General features: G+C 36.4%; 1 protein-coding gene across 3 annotated transcripts in view; it reads left to right on the top strand.

The window, feature by feature from the left end:
- The window catches only part of LOC110461524 (neuronal acetylcholine receptor subunit alpha-9-like), a 102,765-nt gene extending 82,680 nt beyond the window's left edge, over positions 1–20,085 (top strand). For all 3 annotated transcript variants that reach the window (XM_021515039.1, XM_021515022.1, XM_021515030.1), the window contains 5 exons: positions 6,160–6,323; positions 7,361–7,405; positions 7,977–8,086; positions 10,761–11,296; positions 16,051–20,085. In XM_021515039.1, the coding sequence (XP_021370714.1) occupies positions 6,195–6,323; positions 7,361–7,405; positions 7,977–8,086; positions 10,761–11,296; positions 16,051–16,613 (1,383 nt within the window). In that variant the 5' untranslated portion in view covers positions 6,160–6,194 and the 3' untranslated portion in view covers positions 16,614–20,085. The remainder of the gene's footprint in view (positions 1–6,159; positions 6,324–7,360; positions 7,406–7,976; positions 8,087–10,760; positions 11,297–16,050) is intronic.
- The last annotated feature ends 928 nt before the right edge of the window (positions 20,086–21,013 follow it).

Raw genomic sequence — 21,013 nt, 5'->3', positions numbered from 1 at the left:
ATCTAAACCTCGTCTATACAACGACAACAAAAACAACAGCAATATCTAAACCTCGTATATACAACGACAACAAAAACAACAGCAATATCTAAACCTCGTCTTTACAACGACACGAAAACAACAGCAATATCTAAACCTCGTCTATACAACGACAACAAAAACAACTGCAATATCTAAACCTCGTCTATACAACGACAACAAAAACAACAGCAACCAAATATACTCACCTAGAATTATACAATAAACAGCAGCTAAAAAATCCTCTTAGCACCATGTATAAATCTTGTCTAAAAAACAATAGCAAATAAATAAAATTCTGAACAGCAGCTAAAAATATCCTCTGAACACAACAACAACAACAACAACAGAATATCCTCTGATCATCTTGACAACTTCATTTCCTCCCTAAAAGATTCTGTATGCTAGAAACAATTTCCCACGTGAACAGTTTATTATTTTCTGAATAAAAAGATAAATCATATTCCCTACAAGTGTAATATTCCCAAAACTATGATACTTTATTTAACGGAGGATAGATGCTTGTATCACATTGACTGTAAGCATGCGATAGATGGTGAGTACGTGCCTCGTCCAGTTATCTGTAGGGTTGTGAGGGAACAACGGGCCAGATCGGATCTAGATGTGTGACCTACTGACGTTGTAGATCAGACGAAAGCCTGTTCAATACCTCAGGGGTATTTAACATCCAGTTTATGGCTTTATAGTTCAATATTGTAAATTGTAATCTTTCTTCGTTAGATATCCATTGACCGTGTGATAGGATCAAACGATGACTAATATTACTTTACTGTTTTTAAAGTGGACAATAATTCATAATACAAAGCCCCAAATTGAGATGATGTCCTCGATATCACAACTGTAGCAGAACAAACGTTGCTGTACCTTATGCCAATCATAGAGGGAGTTAACATTTACATATAATTCTTTTCCGCAGAACTGGGTTTTCAGTAACCATGGTTATTTTCGGGTTAGCTATACTAAACCGTGTTTTATTTTTACTAGATCATAAAAATGTATTTTATATTCTTTCAATTCAATATGACATTACCCAAAATACTTGCGCCATGCAACTATGCTTAAATATATGAAATCAGGATATTTTTTATGTTGACGTTTAAGAGAGGGCAAGTGTAGTACAATGTTTTTGACTTATTAAAATAAAATATACCGCACAGGACCCCTGTATGTTAGGCGTGGATTAGGACTGTTGTGTATCACACTGCATGCTACCATATTAGGTGAAAGGTTTGGGGTTCCTGCAGAATCGGTGTTTTTTTTTTCTTGTTTTCTGTTTAGCAGGACATTGATCGAAAGGGGGCCAAAATAAACCACTACACCGGCAAACAATATAATACAGCGATGATGATAAAATACCGCCTTGTCTGAACGATGTATATACGATATGCAACCGCAAAGGTTATAAAATTTCACCTTGTCTTAGCTATGTTTATACGATATACAACCGCGAAGGTTATAACACGTCACCTTGTCTGAACGATGTATATACGATACACAACTGCGAAGGTTATAAAACTTCACCTTGTCTTAGCTATGTTTATATGACATACAACTGAGAAGGTTATAACAGGTCACCTTGTCTTAGCTATGTTTCTATGACATATAACCGCGAAGGTTATAAAACGTCACCTTGTCTGAACCATGTAAATACGATATACCACCACGAAGGTGATAAAACGTCTCTTTGTCTGAAGCATGTATATAGGATATACAACCGCGAAGGTGATAAAACGTCACCTTGTCTTAGCCATGTATATACTATATACACCCGCAACAGTTATAAAACCGTCACCTTGTCTGAACGATGCATATACGATATACAACCACGCAGGGTTTAAAATGTCGCCTTGTCTTAGCTATGTTTATACGATATACAACTGTGAAGGTTTTAAAAGGTCACCTTGTCTGAACCATGTTTATACAATATACAACTGCGAAGGTAATAAAACGTCACCTTGTCTTAGCTATGTTTATACGATATACAACTGCGAAAGTTTTAAAGGTCACCTTGTCTGAACCATGTATATACGATATACAATCGCAAAGGTTATAAAACGTCACCTTGTCTGAACCATGTATATACGATATACAACCGTGAAGGTTATAAAACGTCACCTTGTCTTAGCTATGTATATACTATATACAACCGCGAATGTGATAGCACGTCACCTTGTCTGAACCATGTATAAACGATACACAATCGCAAAGGTTATAAAACGTCACCTTGTCTGAACCATGTTTATACGATATAAAACCGCGCAGGGTTTAAAACGTCAGCTTGTCTTAGGTTTTAAAAAAAGATATACTAAAATATATTTCACTAATTAAACATATTATTCTTCCTTCCGTAAGTCAAGCGTTCAATATTGACAGCCTGACGTGGCTAAGGCAAATATATAAATCTGTATTATATTCCTACCACATGTGCAAAGTGTTGAATGAGGAAGTCGAAAACATTTATCTATATTTGTGTTGAAACATGATCACAGTATATTACATCATGTAAACAATATTGCTATCTTTCGGAACACTTCGCTCCGATTTCAGTACCTTTCATGAGAGGTTAGATGACAGAACTGAATCGGCCAAGGTGTTCCGAATGGTTTTGCTATGTATAGTTTTAAACAAGCCGCTAGAGGCATTTCGTGTAGATAACAATTGTTTCCGATTGAAACTAACAACGATATAGTTGTGGATAGCAGATTCAAAGTAGTCAGCTCCATTTCACAATCAGAAAAGTTGCTATGTCATAATCAAAATGAAAAGATTCGAAACAGTGTCACGTCATCGTTACATACTTTCATTACTGCCCTGAACGTATTTTTTTTAATATGCTTCATTAGTAGCAGACGAATGTTTGTGTTTGAAGGTTACTGATCGTAGTTGTTTTGACAACAGATCTGAGTCATCTACAAACGGTGAACTTTGCTTGAAGTGCGAACGTTACGTTAGGATGATTGATCAGATAGAGCTTCAATATACAAACGTGTTCAAATGTCAATAACATTTAAAAGATGAAATAAATTGATAAAATAATAAATAATTTTACATAATCCTTTCATTGCTTTCAATTTGATTTTTTTGTTTATTTTAAACTCATTGCTATCAAAATTACTTCAATCCAGAATACACATAAACGAATAAAGTTAATATACTGTATAACAAAAAATGTTCGTTGTATATAAACATTCGTGGTTTTCGTGGAGGCAATGGAACCACGAAAATAACTACAACGAATTTAATTGATATATTTGACTACTCTTTGTTTATATTGGGGTATCAATGGAAGTGTGTACCACGAAACGATATAAATGGCTTCAAGCCACGAAAGAAATTATTACGAATATTTCATGGTATACAGTAGCTGTATGTGGAATTTTCAAACTTCGATTTTGAACTGTTTTGAGCTTGTAAAGAAAACAAAACAAAAATCGGTATATTGCCCATTACATTAATTTATAGATTTATTTAAAGGTCATTAATCCCTCCTTACCGTCCTGTAGATGTGGGGCTTTTTTACGCAATCCTTTTTCACTTTATTGTTTTCCCATCGCGTGAAGCGAGTTCCGGCTAAATGCTGACACGACATGAGCCTGTTTGCTGTAATAATTACCAATCATTTCCCTGAAGGTTTTGTTTATTGTATTAAATGTCAATTTCACGCTTAAGATAAACAACTTTGCTGGATTTCTGCGGCCCTATTTGAAACTCCTTGTTGATTCAGGGACTAATTATTTTTTAATTGTGCCTGTTTAAAAAGTAATTTCTGTTGGCTTGTAAACCACCGGAGAATGACAGCGTTGAATATTAATTTCACGGTGTGCTGACACCAAGTGTCCATAATTCCTCAGTAGAAGTCATTTAAACGCCAAATAAAACGACTCCACAGACACCAGCGGAACATACATCAATATTAACAACAGACTGATGTAAGATGAAAGTCTTAAATATGGTATTATCGCAATACTATACCTCTTGGCGTAGTGTGACGGTATTAATGCAGCATCAATTAATGAAGCATGCAATGTGCCGATGAAAGTATTGCCTCTACGGGACGTCATATAGAAAAAATTCTCGCGAATAATTGCGTCTTTTATAAGTTATCTTAAACAAGAAACGGCTTACAAGTTGTTTATCTTTAACCTAGCTTTCTTAATGCTGATCTTTTTTAATGTTTACAAAAAATGTCCCGCTTCTGCTTTTGGACACGTTATTGGGGACGCTTTTCATTTCTTTCTTTGAATTAAAAAATATTTACAAAACAATGTATGCAAAACATAAATTATGGACCAATAATTTGGAGATGATTTTAACAGATTAATTTGAATGTTTATATATGAACTCGGAAATATACTTTCGACGCCACTGTTCTTTAATCGGTTTTTATAAAACAATTCACTTGAGAGTTTTGAAATCTGAATGAGCATATCAAACCGGTACGTAAGCTGACTAAGGAAGCTAACAAATATCCAAACAAGCGTTCCCGCCGACAGGTTGCTGAGTCGGAACTTTCCCAGTAAAAATGTTCTGGCGGATAAATGGCGTACACTGGATTAAATTATTCGCCATGCACATCGTGCAGGTTGCATTATATGGCGAGTGCACATCATGAATATTAAAGCACAGGGTGCCGGTAAGATGTATAATTCTTTTGATCGTGTAAACAGATTTAATGACAAAGTTTGTCACGAAATTTTCACCGAGTCAGCATGATTTCTCATGATGACGAATGCTCGCAAGCTTCATAAATGATACAAGAACTCTTTATTTCTATAACATAACCACAGCTCATAAAAACAATGATCTTTACTGCACAGAAGTAGCCTCAGCTCGCAGACTGGAAACAATAATTCCTTATTACTCAGACATTGCCAAACCTTGTAGACTTTTTCACAGATTATTACTTCGCTTTGACCTGAACGACAGGATTTTTATTTTCCTTTAATCGAGTCATTTGAAATACCATACGTTACTGCGCATCATTTTTTCTGTGACATTTCGGGATTCCTGGCAATTTGGCATAATATCAAGAATTCCATAATGTCATAGAACAGTATGCGTCATATGCTGTTTATACAACGTTGGTGTATCGGTGTGGGTCATGCCTATTACTTAACTTAATTATAATTCACTGTAACTAAATTTCGCGATTAAATAACGAGCAGAGTCTCAAAATGCAACTTATTAACAACTTAAAATACATTTTCATAAAATCATAAAAGGAATATCCTGTTACAATAGTGGCGCCCCATGGTATTATAGCCGCTTTTACAGATGTAAGCAAACATTTATGATGTAAGATGCAACAAACAGCGCATACAATATTATATTTCATACGCCAGTGTACTGAATGTAAATGTATACGCCGGCTAGCTAGAAGCTAACTATGTTAGTTAACAAAAGCCTTGTTCTATAAATGAGCTTACAAATAAATCCTAGCAAAAATGCACTTAGAAGAAAAAGCAATCATTCTCATGGTATATCACTAGTGGTACCAGGAACGAGAGAGAGGAAAACAATGCTGAGCATACAATTAAAGCACAGGCGGTCATGTTTAAGACCTACCGGAAAACGTATATGGTGTAACTAAAAATGAGAACGGCTTCAATTGATCCCGATAATAAAATCCGGAATTTTATTATTTTTAAAATAAAATGAAATGTTAAAAGAGCTCCAATAAATTCACAAAATGGGTTTGCTCTAGTTGTTCATCTTACTTGTAAGTTTTACTTTAATAAAAATAATTTATCGTCTGAACGTGGAATTTATGATCAAAGTTTAACACTACTTCACTTGTAATAACTTATCACCAGAAGTATATGACCATAATAGAAGCCACCAATGTGTAGCTGTTTCCTATTCGAAAATAAGTTACATTGCTAGCTCCTAATTTCTTTATTACTTATCTCTCAACCCAAACACAGTTTGGAATAGGCATCATGATTTGACCTAGATGAGCTTTCAAATTCCCACATTCGTAAAGTCTGACAATTGTTTTGTAATACATTGAAAACATTTTTTAAGAATCACCATTGACCAACATGGTCAAGTTCGGCGGATCAAAAGTCATTGTACTTTCGGAATATCTTTTTTTCTGACATACGGAACCTTTTATTTCAGAATACCAGATCTGTATAAACAAGAGCACCCCTGTGATGACAGATGAACAACGACTGTATACCGTTCTCATGAAAGATTACGACCGGAACACCCGTCCAGTTTTTAACGCCTCTCATTCAGTCAACGTCTCAGTCGGAATCACACTGACACAGATATTCGACGTTGTGAGTACATTTTAACTTGTTTGTAACGCTCCTGCAGGTGGAGGATCGGGAAAAGAAACCACCTGCTGTTACCCACTGCACGTATTGCAGGAGGCGACTAATGTAGAACCCCCTGCAGAATTGGGGATTTGCTTTGGTGTCCTCTATTTAGGGACACAAAAGCGACCAAAATAAATCTGCTGCGCCGCTTGCAATATTTGGAATCTTTATTTTTACTTCTAACTACCTTTTATTTCCTAGCGCCTTGCTTGGCAACACCTCACTTTTGGATTGACTGTTGAGCGTTTGTCCAGGTGAGGAATGCAATTGGTTCTGTTCCCAGACCGGGACATACCAAAGTCCTTAAAATGATAGTTGTTATTCCATTGTTTACGTTCAGCATTAAGGAAAATTGCAACAACTGGCTCACCCGTTGTCAGTATAATGTGACCGGGCGGAATGCTGTACTTGGTGCCTTCGGCATGGCATTTCAGTAAGATAGCACTATAAAGTTGGCATCAGATCACAAGGAGGCAAACACACCAACATGCCCTGTCTCCTGCATACACACACGCAATCACGCATACACTGCACACATGGAGACACGTCCTTAAATGTTATTTGTTCATTTGACACTTCATGTCTGAGATTAATTTAACTGACCTCACGCGCGCATGCACACGTTAAAAAATGGGGTAGAGCATTTCAAAAAATGTATCAGAAAAGTGTCATATAAGATCAGTCTTTTGGTTTATGATGCCATGCTGTGAAATTGGGTTATGTTTGAGCTGTTTATGATACCATCTTCGGTTATAGAAATTCTGTTTACTGCTGGGTTTTTGGTGGGTTTTGTAAGACACCTTAGCGAACTCCAAGTGAATTTCTTGTACATTTTCATAAATAAAGAGCTACATCTTATAACGAAGATTTCAATCGTTTTGGAAGTTCAATAAGCATGGCGATAGTGCATATCAAATGTAAAATACATGTTTCCATATCGCTTTGAATTTTGTAAAGCGTCATTTGTTAATTTTGATATATTTCTCTTTTTCTTTCAGGATGAGAAAAATCAAGTGATCACAACAAACATCTGGCTTGACCAGGTAAGTCTTACCTTGTACGGGTAATTACAGCTGACGTCGAGAAATACCTTAAATAGTGTATCGTTATTCATGAGCTCGTTGATGTTTATATCATTAGGTTTGACACAGAATTATACTACATGTATCTTAATTAAATAAGTTGGGAGGAGATTGAACTATGCCTTAACATTCAAAACAATACAAATACACAGTTGGTACTAATTTGGTTGGAGAAACGGTTTCCCTTAAAGAACACATTGTTCAGCCTCAATATTTTTGCTGCGGTTTATGGTGCTTTTTGTTTTGTTTTGATCATTGTTTTCTCTGGTTCCAGTCGTTGCCTTTTTGTGCCGATTTTTATTTCCAAAATTTTGTTTTCTATCTCTTTTTCTCTCTTTTCTACCTCAATGAGTTGATCTCCAATTGGAACAATTAAAATGATACTAAATTCGATAACGTTAAGTACCGATTCTTGAGTGTACATTTTTTCTTCTCAAAAATCTTGAATTAGTTTATTTGAAAGTCTTGACAGGTTTGTATGTCACTAAAGCTACAATGATACAAGAAATGTTGACTGTCGTGTCTGTTGTAGGAATGGATCGATGAAAAACTTACATGGGACCCCGCTCAATACAATGGCCTGTCCGTCCTCAGAGTGCCCTGTAAGAGTCTGTGGCTACCCGACATTGTCCTCTACAATAGGTGAGTCCTGCTTTCCACGAAGTCACGTAACTAACTGTAAGGCCCCGGTCGCTCAAAGATGTGTTAGCTTTAACAAGTGGTTAGTGAAATATTCAAATTATTGCCAATAAGTCACGAAGGCTTTCAAAACAAAACTAATCCTCAAAATTCATCAATCTTATTTGTCTCAACCACATGTATAGCAGTGAAATTATATCAGATGCTCTTATTTTTTCTGTATTCATTTTGTAAATTTTCTTTAACCAACGGTTAATTCAAACCAACCTTTGAACAACCGGAGTCTGATAGTGTTCCCTATAACACGTAAGTATGTCCGTCCTCACAGTCACGTGGTATCCCGACATCGTCCTGTATAACAGGCGTTTGTGTCCACCTGTCCCCATAAAAGCTACCGTCCACTATAGCAAGTATGACCATTTGTTCTCTCCGTCATGTGACCCCTTCCTATCGTCTGAGTATGCCAATACGACACGTGCTCTCTTCGGGAGGTTCCTGTTTAGCTTTTAAACTCCCGTGTTTTTTTCTTTCTTAAACCAAATATCGTTAGATGTGTTTTAATACCTTTCTTTTCTATGTTTCGGCGACTGTTCGACCAAAATTATATATTTGCTCAATCAAAACCAATAATTACATTTTGTTACTTTCTCGCTACATCAATATGTGATGATAATTATAATGCTTGTGCGCATGTATTTTGTAGAGTCAAAACCGAGACTTATTGTGCAATAAAGAACAGTAGTCTGTGCATGTTTCACTCATCGAACATCCAACCCATACCACATACCATAACACAACTTAATGTTTGATTAATATACGAGTAGGACTCCACATTCAACGCACGTGCTGACACATCTGCACTGTACACAACATACCTATCTTGTATTAGTAACTGTTTCTAAACTTAAAACGAGCTTTTAGTTGTTAAATTCTATATGTTACACCAGTGAGGGGAAACATTAGTGAATGTTACCTACCTATACAGTATATTTGTTTAGTGTTGTCTAGTGTTATGACGGTAAGATTTCGTAAGGAATACTGTCCCGCTCATCCTCGATACTCCAGGGGTTACGCTCACTTATAATAAGAGAGCCAAAGTGAGCGTAACCACTGGAGTATCGAGGATGGGTCTCGCTCCATAGTAGATTTTCGTATATATACAGTAAACTCGCACTAATTTCGTTTAGGAAACAATTGTAGTACCGTTGGGCCAGGACATTTTCGTTGAACAGGTAGATCAGTCGGTAAGAGCCATAGTATAAAAAAAACTGAAATCGAAGTCGAATTCTGAGTTCGAATCCCGGCCAGTGTTCACTGAATCAATATATTCAGAACACATTTGCTAATTAAAATTTGTTTATTTAATCTTAGTTGTTTTTTCCGTTAAAGTTCCGCACGGTATGTGTTTCTTTTCAGAAAAGTTACTCATGCTGGAAAAGTTTCTAATGCATATAGTTACGGTTTCTGGCAGTGGTGCGGGGTCCTTAAGACCAGTTACACACTGTATGACGCATGTAATGGTTTCTTCCCAAAGTCAGTTATCCGTGACAGTCGGTAGTGTCTCAACCCCGATCAGGACACGAGTTAATATGGCAAATCATTACAGCCCAGTTTTACCCTGACCGCGGGAGTTATTATTCTCTAACGAAGATGTTGTGATTCTCTCATCAATTCTCCGTGATCCGAGCGAACCTGAACAATCTTCTAAATCGAACACCATGCATAGGAATAAACGTCGCTGTTGTAGACCCAATCATTCATCATTTAGATTTGGATCCGACTCACCAGGACGCTTGACTAAAGAGCGATACTGATCGAGATGACCCCTATGGCGGCCCTTGTCAGTTGTTTAATGACGCATTGTGGGTAGCATGACATTCTGGACATTGGTCAATTGATTCGCGCGTGTGCACGTGTCAACTTTGCTCACAAAAAATACCTATCATAGCAAGAACGTTGGGGATTTAACAGTAACCACGATCAGCCGGACATTGGTTAAAGCGCCGGTGAGACTCAGACACAGACGTCATGGGTCACAAACATGGTCGGTCGAAGTGTCGCCAGCCATCACGATCGCTTAATCTTGACAGCGGGATCATTCTGCTGACCTGTTCCCCGCCATAGCAATTGATTAATTCCATATTGTTGCAGATTCTTTCAAATAACAAATAGACTTTATTTTCATTATGTACAAGTTTGTACTTTGCAGGCGTTGTGCTGCGGGAAACGGCACCTTCCGTTTTTACGTTCTGAGCTATGTTGAAGGTTATTTATATTATTATTGTGTTGGCCGTTGACATTTCTACAAAACCCACATTCTTAATATTGAAAGGAACTTAACCCCACTTGACATGAAATAGGTAAACATACCACTAAATAATAGTTTGAATCTTTTGTTTTTGATTATATTAATGAAACATAAAGAAAATATTTACAGTTCTGAGGACATATTATAAAACCTAATAAATATGTTTCTGTCGATAGATTTTAAATTATCATCCGTTTATCGTTAAAATAATTTCGTATCTCAATCATTCAGTAAACTCGTCATAGCTGGAACCACGGTATCCATGATAATTGGTGCTAGGATGTTTATATAACTGGAGATCTTAAAACATAAACCAATATAACTCAAATATGTGATTTTATTACACAATGTGTCTATTTGTATTTGTAGTGCCGAGGATTACACACAGGGCTTTATGGAGGCCCTGGCAATGGTTTCTAGTAACGGAAATGTCTTCTGGCCACCCATCGTCAAACTCCGAAGCACATGCGCAATAGATATAACCTACTTTCCGTTTGATGATCAAATATGCCGAATGAAGGTTGGTTCATGGGCTTACGATGGTTTTCAAGTGGATGTGTTCAACCGCTCTAACAGCATAGACTTATCAAATTTTGTCAGCAATGGCGAATGGGAACTCATCGATGTCAAGGCCGTACGCAACGTCGTCAAATACCAGTGCTGTCCGGAATCTTTTCCGGATGTGACGTTTACACTACACATCAGCAGGAGGACTTTATATTATACGTACAACGTCATTATTCCTTGTGTAATGTTATCTGTGCTGACGTTGCTCGGGTTCTGGATGAGGCCCGACAGTGGGGAGAAAGTGACTTTGGGGTTGACCGTGCTATTGGCTTTTTCTGTGTTCATGTTGCTGATTGCTGAAAATATGCCGGCGACGTCCAGTTTTGTTCCTCTCATCGGTGAGTTTAGTCGTCATAAAAATATTGACCCAGTGGATTTCAGCTTCAAATATATAAATTTAATATACAGTAATGCCTTCATTTTACAAATCTATGTTTTACTCATTGGTGAATTACGTAGTCATAAAAAATGGTCCGGTGGAACTAAACTAAAAAGATAAGAAAAATCATTATTTCGCTAATTTCGTCGTTTTCCAAAGTATATAAGATTAGTCTTAATTATTCATATGAAAATATTAACAGTTTTTTGGAAAGATATTCGATATTTTAGTTTAAAGTAAGTTCTCCCAACTATGACGACACGGTGTATTTTTGAGTTATCACCGAGGGAGTACCTATCTCAATATATGTAATTATGCTGATAAACAACTGGGTCTTACAATCATAAACTTTTCCTCTAATTGCAGTTTAGTGATAGCTCACGTGACATGAAATGTGTGTGAAATTATATCACGTTGGAGAGACCGTCTGTTCATTGTCAGAATTTCCTATATTTTTTTCTTAATAATCGTATGGTAAGGTGAACGTATTTTACTTGGAAATTGATGCTTTGAAGGGCTATAACATTGTTTAAATAAGTGTCCTTGACCAAAAGTCACGTGTCCTCTACTAGGAGACATTCAAAAAATGGCATCATCCATAGCAACACCAGAGATCGCTCTTTCCTGTGTTTTACTTACAGGTTTTGTACTTAGGTGCCTGTTTCCGGCACTCCAAGCGTCCACCTACTTACAACCGTATGACCTTAGTGTGCTTATGGGCTTGTAAGAAATAAATCAACCATTTAAAAAGTGATGCAGACAACATTCTTACTTGCTCCCAGCTGAGCTATTTAGTTTCGAGTCGATAAAAATATACTTTCTTCGCACAATAGAGAGAACTCAAAATCTCTTGACTATGCAATACTTACTTTCTTTTTAAATCATTCAGACTTAGAGGAAAGTAGACTTTTTATTTCAAATGAAATTGAAATCCAACATGACAATACCATTTAAAGAGGCAAACTTTTTACAAAGAGTAACAACATCCGATCAAAAACAAGATATTAAAGCTGAATGTAATCATATAAAAAGTAAACTAACATCTACATGTGTAAAATGTAGCGTTGGTACACATAAAAATCTACAATCTACTCTTGCATCAAAAAGCAACGAGCACATGGAGGCAACTCGGGCTCAGCGGAGCTTCAATTGCAGAATGGTACAAAAATGTTAAGACAAAAAGAAGGAATAAAAATAATACATATGAACCAATAAAACAAACGTTGTGATGTGAACACTTCGGCTATAAGCTGAACGCAGGGATCTGCGATAGCATCAGCATATTACATTAATGATTACTGATTTTTTATTTATGCATTTTATGTTGAAGTATTGTTTCCTAGCGACTGTCTATCTCTGTGTTATATGACGTGATAGGTAAATGTTCATGTTTCTGTCTTGAAAAGAAAAAAGGGCAGATTGCCTAGACAATTTGACATATTCCTTTGTCCGTACTGTCGATATTACTTGTTCAGATCCAGTGCCAATAGGGGATCGTACTGTCGTTATACCCGGCGTGCATGTTCTTCGTCGTTACATTCCTACCTAAACATTAAGAAAAACCGTAATGACAGATCGGCGCGATGTAAATCGTTAAAAGGGTCGCCGGCGATAAAAATTAGACATTTTTTTCTTTTCTTCTCACGACTTTGAATTCCCTTCAGAACCTCATGACTTCTGTCGCTATGACGACTTTAAACATTGAAGTTTGGTCTGTCAGTGTCAGGAAAGTTTAATGTCATCTCCATGTCGACACAGCGGGCTCAACTGTCGTTAAGCCGATGTCTAGATAAATGGGGTATCATCTTCAATCCGGATAAAACGGAGGCGCTACTTTTCTCAAGGCGGGTCGGCTCTGACACGTTGCATCCTAATCTATTTTTTAATAACGCAGTTATTGATAACGTTATTGATCATAAACACCTTGGTCTTATTTTCAATGGCAAAGCCAACTGGTCAACTCATATAAATTATATTTATGAAAAAGCATATAAAAGACTGAATATACTTAGAATCTTAAAATTTAAGATTGATAGAAAATCCCTTGAAACAATATTTATATATATCATATGTTCGTCCAATCCTCGAATATGCTGATATTGTATGGGCTAACTGTTCCCAGAGAGAGTGCAACGTCTTAGAGTCAATCCAACTTGAAGCAGCACGCATTATTTCTGGTTTAAGACGAGGAACGAGCCATAACATTTTATATAGGGAGACTGGCTCTGTTAAATTTAGTAAAAGAAGACATTTACATCAAAATATTGCATTTTTTAAATTCTTTAATAACAATTGTCCATCTCATGTCTAACACTTGATACTGTCCTTTCTTAATAACTTTGAACATTACAACTTTCGACACAATAGGTTATTTGACATTCCAGTACCAAGAACGCATTTATATAACTCTAGTTATTTTCCAAAACTTATGTCAGGATGGAACAATCCAGCCTGTCTGTTTCCCACTATGACATCTCTTCGAGCTCTGAGAAAGGAATGTTTACGTTCATCCATATGGATGATGTTCACCCAATATGTAGTAACATTTGTAAATATCACGGTGATAGAAAAATTAACATAACATTATGTCAGTTAAGAAATTCTGCAAGTAATTTAAATTCAGATTTATTTAATGCACATCTAAATGATAGCCCTGCTTGTATATGTGGCTCCCCCTTCGAAGATCGTGATAATTTTTTCCTGCACTGTCCTTTTTATACTAACCAACGACTAATATTACTTAACTCTCTGTCAGCGATGAGTGATGCTATTCCACTCAATACCCAAACTTTTATTTATGGTTTCCAATCACGAGACGTAAATATGAATATAAATATTGTGGAGACGGTTCAGAATTACATTAGAGACACTAGACGTTTTTATTAGATTCTCAAATAACTTTGTAAAATATTCTCTTTTATAACAATTGTGATATTTGAAATATGTATTGTCAAATCAAATTCAAAGTACAAATAATCTCTTATTTTAATACTTAAAGAAACACCTGTAAAAGTAACATTTATGTGATATGTATATACTGTTATGTTTTGTAAGGAGAGGGCTTATATAGGCTATGCCTGTTGCCCAATTCCTTTTGTACGTAAGATCAGTACAATAAAATATTCTGAAATAAACCGATGTCTAGTGTTAACAGAGCCAACGGGTAATACAAATGTTCAAACAGCATTTTTCTTAAAGAAAATACCACGAAGCCACTGAGATAGAGTGTAATGAAGGAATGATTAATATATTTGACTACGCTAGCAAAGGCAACGCGATAAAATCAATTAACAACGATATCAGCGCTGGACTTTTTTCTATGGCGGAGTTGTATGCCGTTTCGGGCTGTTATTGGTCTGAACTACGTCTAGCGTCTATGGTTGGTGGCTATTGGTAGGCGACGTGTGTACTCATTTGAGTGCGGCTTACACGTGCACGTAGTCCATTGTAAGGACGAGTTGGCCTGGTTATCGGACAAGGCCTGAGCTCTACCACTCAGAATGATGCCCTTCCCTCCCCTAACGTGAGACAACATGCCAGTGGCAACAGGTTAGACTTAGGTTAGGGGTTAGGGTAAGGGTTAGGGTTAGGGTTAGGTTATATGTTGGTAGGATAGTTTACCCTGATTAAGAGGATTTGTTGATACTGTATATCAGGCAAATAATGCCCCAAATCCAGACCAAAGTCTGGCCCACTAAATTGTGTTACCCTGTTAATGTAATTGGGAAGGACAAAGGCTTTATGATATTGACATGTTGTCTGGAAATATTGCGTCACTCATTTAAGCATTGAAGCATATGGGTCGTTCTAGAAAGGCAAATATAGGTTATTTTAAGCAACATACAAACAACCACAATATTGCATTTCGGTGCAGCGAGAAAAACCTTGATACAAGTTCTGCTAGACATCGGAATGCTAAATCAAGTATAAAGCTTCGCTTCTAGGAGGGTTTTTGCTGTGCGTTGACAATAGAGGCTGTGCCAGAACCGAAGTCACTGATCCCCATTGACCTAAACATTCGAAGGCATCCGACACGCAAACACCTGTCTTAAGGGTTGTATTTTCCCTCTCATTTTCCTGTTAAAACATTTATTAGTTTACGTAGATCTTTTTTACGTCCTTTAGTTTATGATCAAAGAAAAAATGTACACTGACTACAATGAGAATCATGATATAGTTTTACGTGGAAACTTGGTAACCACGGAAACAACCGCACTGTAAGCATCTCGTTGACATTGATATAAGATCAGCAGACATTAGGTAACCCTCTGTCCAATGATAATTTGGAGGTATATTCGTAAGGCAATAAAGTAGTAAGGTACTCTCTGTTGTTCGACCGACCGCCTTCTTCGACCTCTTTTCAAGATCCAAAAAGCCAATTTTAAGGAATATCGGTACAAATGATGTATTTTAAACACTGTCTAAGTGGTATATTATTTTGTCCAATTTTTGAAAAACAGCTCTAGATTACTAAGATATTTTCTTTTTCTCTCATCACACTGATCTTTCTCTTGATGATCCAATATTGGTTTTAATAATGAGGTGGTGGCTTTGTTTATTGATTCTTTATCTTTCATGGGGAACCTCTACAGGTCCTGTGGTCCTCTTTCATCGTAGTATGGCGTTATAGTTGGCTTTGTGTTATTGACTATTTACAATTTAATGTACTTACATGTAAACCTTTCATATGTGAATATATATTTGTATTTTCAGGAATTTACTTGACCACAGTGATGGCTCTGACCTCCATGTCCGTCATTTTGGCCGTTGTGACCTCCAACATAAACCAGCGTGGATTTAAGGAAACAGATCTGCCATCATTCTTCAGAGGATTTGTCGTATTCCTCAGTAAAATAATGTGTATGAAACTCGCACATATCCATACTGACAACATGGACGAAGTGAAATTAGAGCAGCTTCGAAACGGCATGAGGGATAATTATACAAGGCATATGAAAACAACCTTTTCAAACGATTCCGGTTGTAATTTGATAGAATATGAAAATGGCGAGCATCGGGCGGCAGGTAATGCCAATGCGAGATTTAATCCAGAAGATCGAAATTGGGAACTTCAGGAAATTTTAAATCGTCTTCAAATTCTTATTCTAAAGGAAGAAGAGAAAGAGAAATCGGACGCATTGGCGAAACGCTGGATGGAAGCGTCCGAAGTGATAGACCGGTTTTTGTTTTGGGTTTTTGTCCTGGGCACTTTTGTTTCCTCCATTTTTCTATTAATGATTTATCCTACCATCAAAAAGGTGTCAGTCGACAGCTGAGACAAACCAACGCTGTCAGAGATAACAAAAATCATACGTCTTCCATGCGTTTGTTTTTACGCATGTTTGGATAATACAACACGTCATAGATCAGTAATTTCTAAAGCTGATGAATATGAATCGTCAGAAGAAGGCATATTCCGGAAAAATTTATGCGAGTCTGTAAGAGACGGCAATTTCCGATGGGGATTTATGCGACTCCTCATCACTCGGTAGTTTTCGATGGGGATTTATGTGACTCGTCATCACTCGGCAATTCCCGATTGGGATTTGTGTGACTCTTCCTCAATCAGCGATTTCCTATTGTGATTGATGTGACTCGTATTTACTCGACAGTTTTCGTTGGGATTAATGTGACTCGTCATCAGTCTGTAATTTCCACTGTGGATTAATGTAACGCGTCATCAGTCGTCAGATACGTATAGGGATTTTTGTGACTCGTCATCGGTCGAAATTTTCCGATTGGAATTGATCTAACTCGCCATCAATCGGCAATGTTTGATGGGAATTTATGTGACTTGTCATCACTCAGCAATTTTTGATCGGGATTTATTTGACTCATCAACAGTCGGCAATTCCCGATGGAAATGTATGTGACTTGTCATCAGTCGGCTATTTCCGATTGAGATCATATAACTCGTCAAAAACCGGAAGTTTCTGCCGTGGTTTTATCTGTGTGACTTGTCAAATTTCGCAAGTTTCCGATGTGGAATTATATGACTTGTCAAAAGTTGGCAGCCATTTTATATGTAGATTTTAAATGAATCGTGAATTGTCGGCAATTTCCGAGGCGGATTTATGTATATGGTCAGATGTCCACCACCACTATCACCTTAATATGGTGGTAATATATATTGTATCTTATGCTGGACAGTTAGCTCCGGTTGATGTTGGAAAGAAAAATATATTTATAGTTGATGTAATAGTTGTTGACTTCGCACGAATATAGTATTACTGAAAAGCGCTCTAGAGTGTTGATAGACCACACCGAAATACATTATTCATTAGAATCCATATCATTAGTTTTTTATATATTATTTGTGTGTTTATATTTGCCATGGTAGTTACGGTTTATTGCCACTTTGGAAAGAAGTTGTGGTTTCTGTTAGAGTAAAAATTCGATTTTGTGTCTTCAAGGATAATTCAATATACAAGTATGAATGCATTTGCTTATATTTGTTTTCATCAGTTAACATTATATCTGAAAGCCTCTTTGTGAGTATAAGGACAAGAGTATTTCCTTTGAAATTCATTATTGGACGTGTTTTGGTAGATATAAGTAAGATAGTGTAAGCAGATATAGGCCTTGGTAATGAAAGGTTTACTGTGTAGTTTATTGTCATTTTAAAATAATTTACGAGCTCGCGTGCAACTGTTGACCCTTGCGACGCTGACGTCGAGCATGTGTCTCCCCTACCACGGTCCAAAAGTTGGTTACACTTAATAACTTCCGGTTCATATTATTGTACCCTTCCGTACAAACCCTACATAATTTCCCATATTTCGCCCATTCATTCGTCGTCAGAATACTTCAGCGGATTTAAAACGTGAATATCCAATCAATCAATCGATCGATCGATAGTCGTTCAGTCTGCCTTTTCATCTTGACGTTAATATTTTCCGGTTTTTGCTTATCATATAGTCATTACATCGAATTAAAAAAAAACACTCAATCAATTGCTATTGCTTCAGCAACGAGAAATAATGTTGTGTAGGATATACAAACTGCTTAGAAATGGTACGAAAACTAATGTATAATTTGAATATTAACAAGGTATTTCAAATGCTGCATTCGTTATCAGAACAAACATTTATCCATTATTGGCATTTGTCGTAGGATTTTGTTTGATTTTATCATAGAGTTGACGTCAGTGCTGATGAATCGGTCGTAATCAAAACAAAACAGCAAAAGTGTGCTTCGATTGTTCATTTTATTCTGCAGTCTATCTGCATATGGACGATTTCGATAAGAAAACAAAACGTTTCGTCTCATTAAGGACCGGAAATTACTGTAAGAGGACTGTATTGTAAATCAAACAATACCCCTTATATTTAAAAAAGGAACTTTGCAATTACAGAATTGCGATTAGATTGGCATCGAATACTTGGTTTCAATTTCCTGAACTGTTGACGTTTTCCGGAAATCCGTCTTTGCTCTGAATTTTATTATCCTCCGTTCGAACAGATCAATTAAAAAATCTAGATTTTGCATTGAAGCAGGAGAGAAGTACACCCAAGAGAAAACTGCATGGTTAATCAATGGCGGTGCTTTACATGGGAGTGGGCGCCCGAGGGCAACACACTACACCGTCACGTACATACTGTGCCAATCGTATCCGAACTTGTAATTTGCATCCACACGTATCGATTGCTATCACAAAATATCAATTAATAGAATTATATTTCATTTCTGTAATTGTTTATTTTCAATATCAGACTATTTCATTTCTTTGTTTCAACTCTGTATGGATTTTCAGGGACATTAATTCATATTCATGTCACGTTATATTATGCATACACGGTCCTGTTTCTAGCTTTATATATATATATAGGGTGATATGAAAGTTTGTTTATTTGAAGCGCTCCTTCGCTCTTTGTTGATACTATTGCTAAAGGTAAACAAATATTCAAATCAAGCAATGTATTGTGTAATAATTAAATAAAACCATAATCACACAGAACATATTCTGAGTAATTGTCCAGTTTTAATAACAAACAACAATAAACAAGTACAGAAACTATATTATCACAACAAAATTAGATTTGGACGGTTGATAGTCGGTCATGGTTGTTGATGTATGTAAGGGTACGAACTGTTGCGTTATTTTAGAGAGTTTCTCGATGTGACAAGCTGAGAGACATAGTTTTTGGTCAGCGTCGAGTAGGCAGGACCGTAGGATATGATGATTTGTCTCATGATCATGTGATATGTCTTAACCAATAGGGGACACTGTGACATATATAGATATAATAGTCTTAGTTCTCCGTCACAGTATTATATCGTGCTTGGTAAAACATGTTCGTTTATTTTCCCTCCCTGGGGATTTTTTGTTCGGTGAGATTAAATTACCATATGTATTTATTAATAGGATATTATTTCTCTAGGTATATACTGTGTACCGTATATTTTTCGAGTCGATCTGTGCTTCAATTATTTTCACGGTGGTTTTTTTCAAATTTCACACATTTTTTTTAAATAATTTCGAATTATCTTGGTTACATTTATTTTTCTATCGATTCATTTAATTATTCCAACATTAAGGTAAATGAACGACAAATCGCTCGCGAAAGTTAAGAAGTTTATTTCATTATAGTGGGTGGTTTAAATACACTTGTAGAAATCTGATGTATGTCACGTTTTTATGATGTTGTGTATATGTAAACGAGACAGGGGATTATTTGTTTTACAGTGTTTAGCTGCAGGGTACTAGGAGTCACTCATCACATGTTGCCAAACAGATTGTATCAATCAGTAAACTAATTATATAAACTCATGTCGTTTGTGTTTTCTTTTTCCCCCATCTCTCGTTTAATATTTCTCAGGTAAATATAACCATATATTCAGAAAGAAAGTCCATGATAGATAAATATCACACAATTAGATAAATTGACAAATAAACATGAAATCCACACCATACCATATAACAGAATTAAACAATTAATAATTTCATAGAACAAATGTTTAGTGTTGTTGTCAATATCATTCCAATTCTGTTGAAAGTTAAAAGAGTTGGGTTTTTCATATCATATATATCCATAATGTTATTTATACACGTTCACAAAAGAACGCTTGAAAAACGCGACTGGAAAGACTGTCAGGAAAGCTATTGATGAGGTCGGTATGCTACTAATAAGGAAAGGACATAACTATCGTGAAATTAATCAAATTAAACTGTCTGTCATGTCACATGGTTGTGAGGTGACCGGTATTCCACACGGAAAATGTAGGAACATGTCAGTTGTCTAAAACAAATGTGCTGCGTCTCGATATTTATACATGTTAAGTAAGTCTCAAAACTAATGTTATTCAAAGACAAATACACTGTGTATAATCGTATATCTTTATCAAAATAAACGTCAGAAATTGCATCTTCCATCTTTAAAAGAAAACAAACACCTCCGCCAAAAGCGGTACACGGGTAATCTTTATAAAATTACAACACAGGTTTTCCAAAGATGTGGTGTGATGAGGACTTTTGACATGTTTAATCGTCCCCATCATTATCTCCAGGGCAGTATGCTTTTTATGTTTTCGATTATGCAAACTAGTATGCCTTGTGGTTTTGTTCCTCACTACATGAGACCCGATGTGAGGACGTGACATAGGAGGGCAGCGGGGACTACTAGAAGAACATCGTTCCGTGGACCACAGCTGCTGCGACAGCCTGTTCGCATTTGAG

Source organism: Mizuhopecten yessoensis, unplaced genomic scaffold (assembly GCF_002113885.1).
Source record: "Mizuhopecten yessoensis strain PY_sf001 unplaced genomic scaffold, ASM211388v2 scaffold1405, whole genome shotgun sequence".
NCBI classification, from domain to species: Eukaryota; Metazoa; Mollusca; class Bivalvia; order Pectinida; family Pectinidae; genus Mizuhopecten; species Mizuhopecten yessoensis.
Note: the sequence above shows the minus strand (reverse complement) of the source record. Positions and strands in the feature narration are given on the sequence as shown.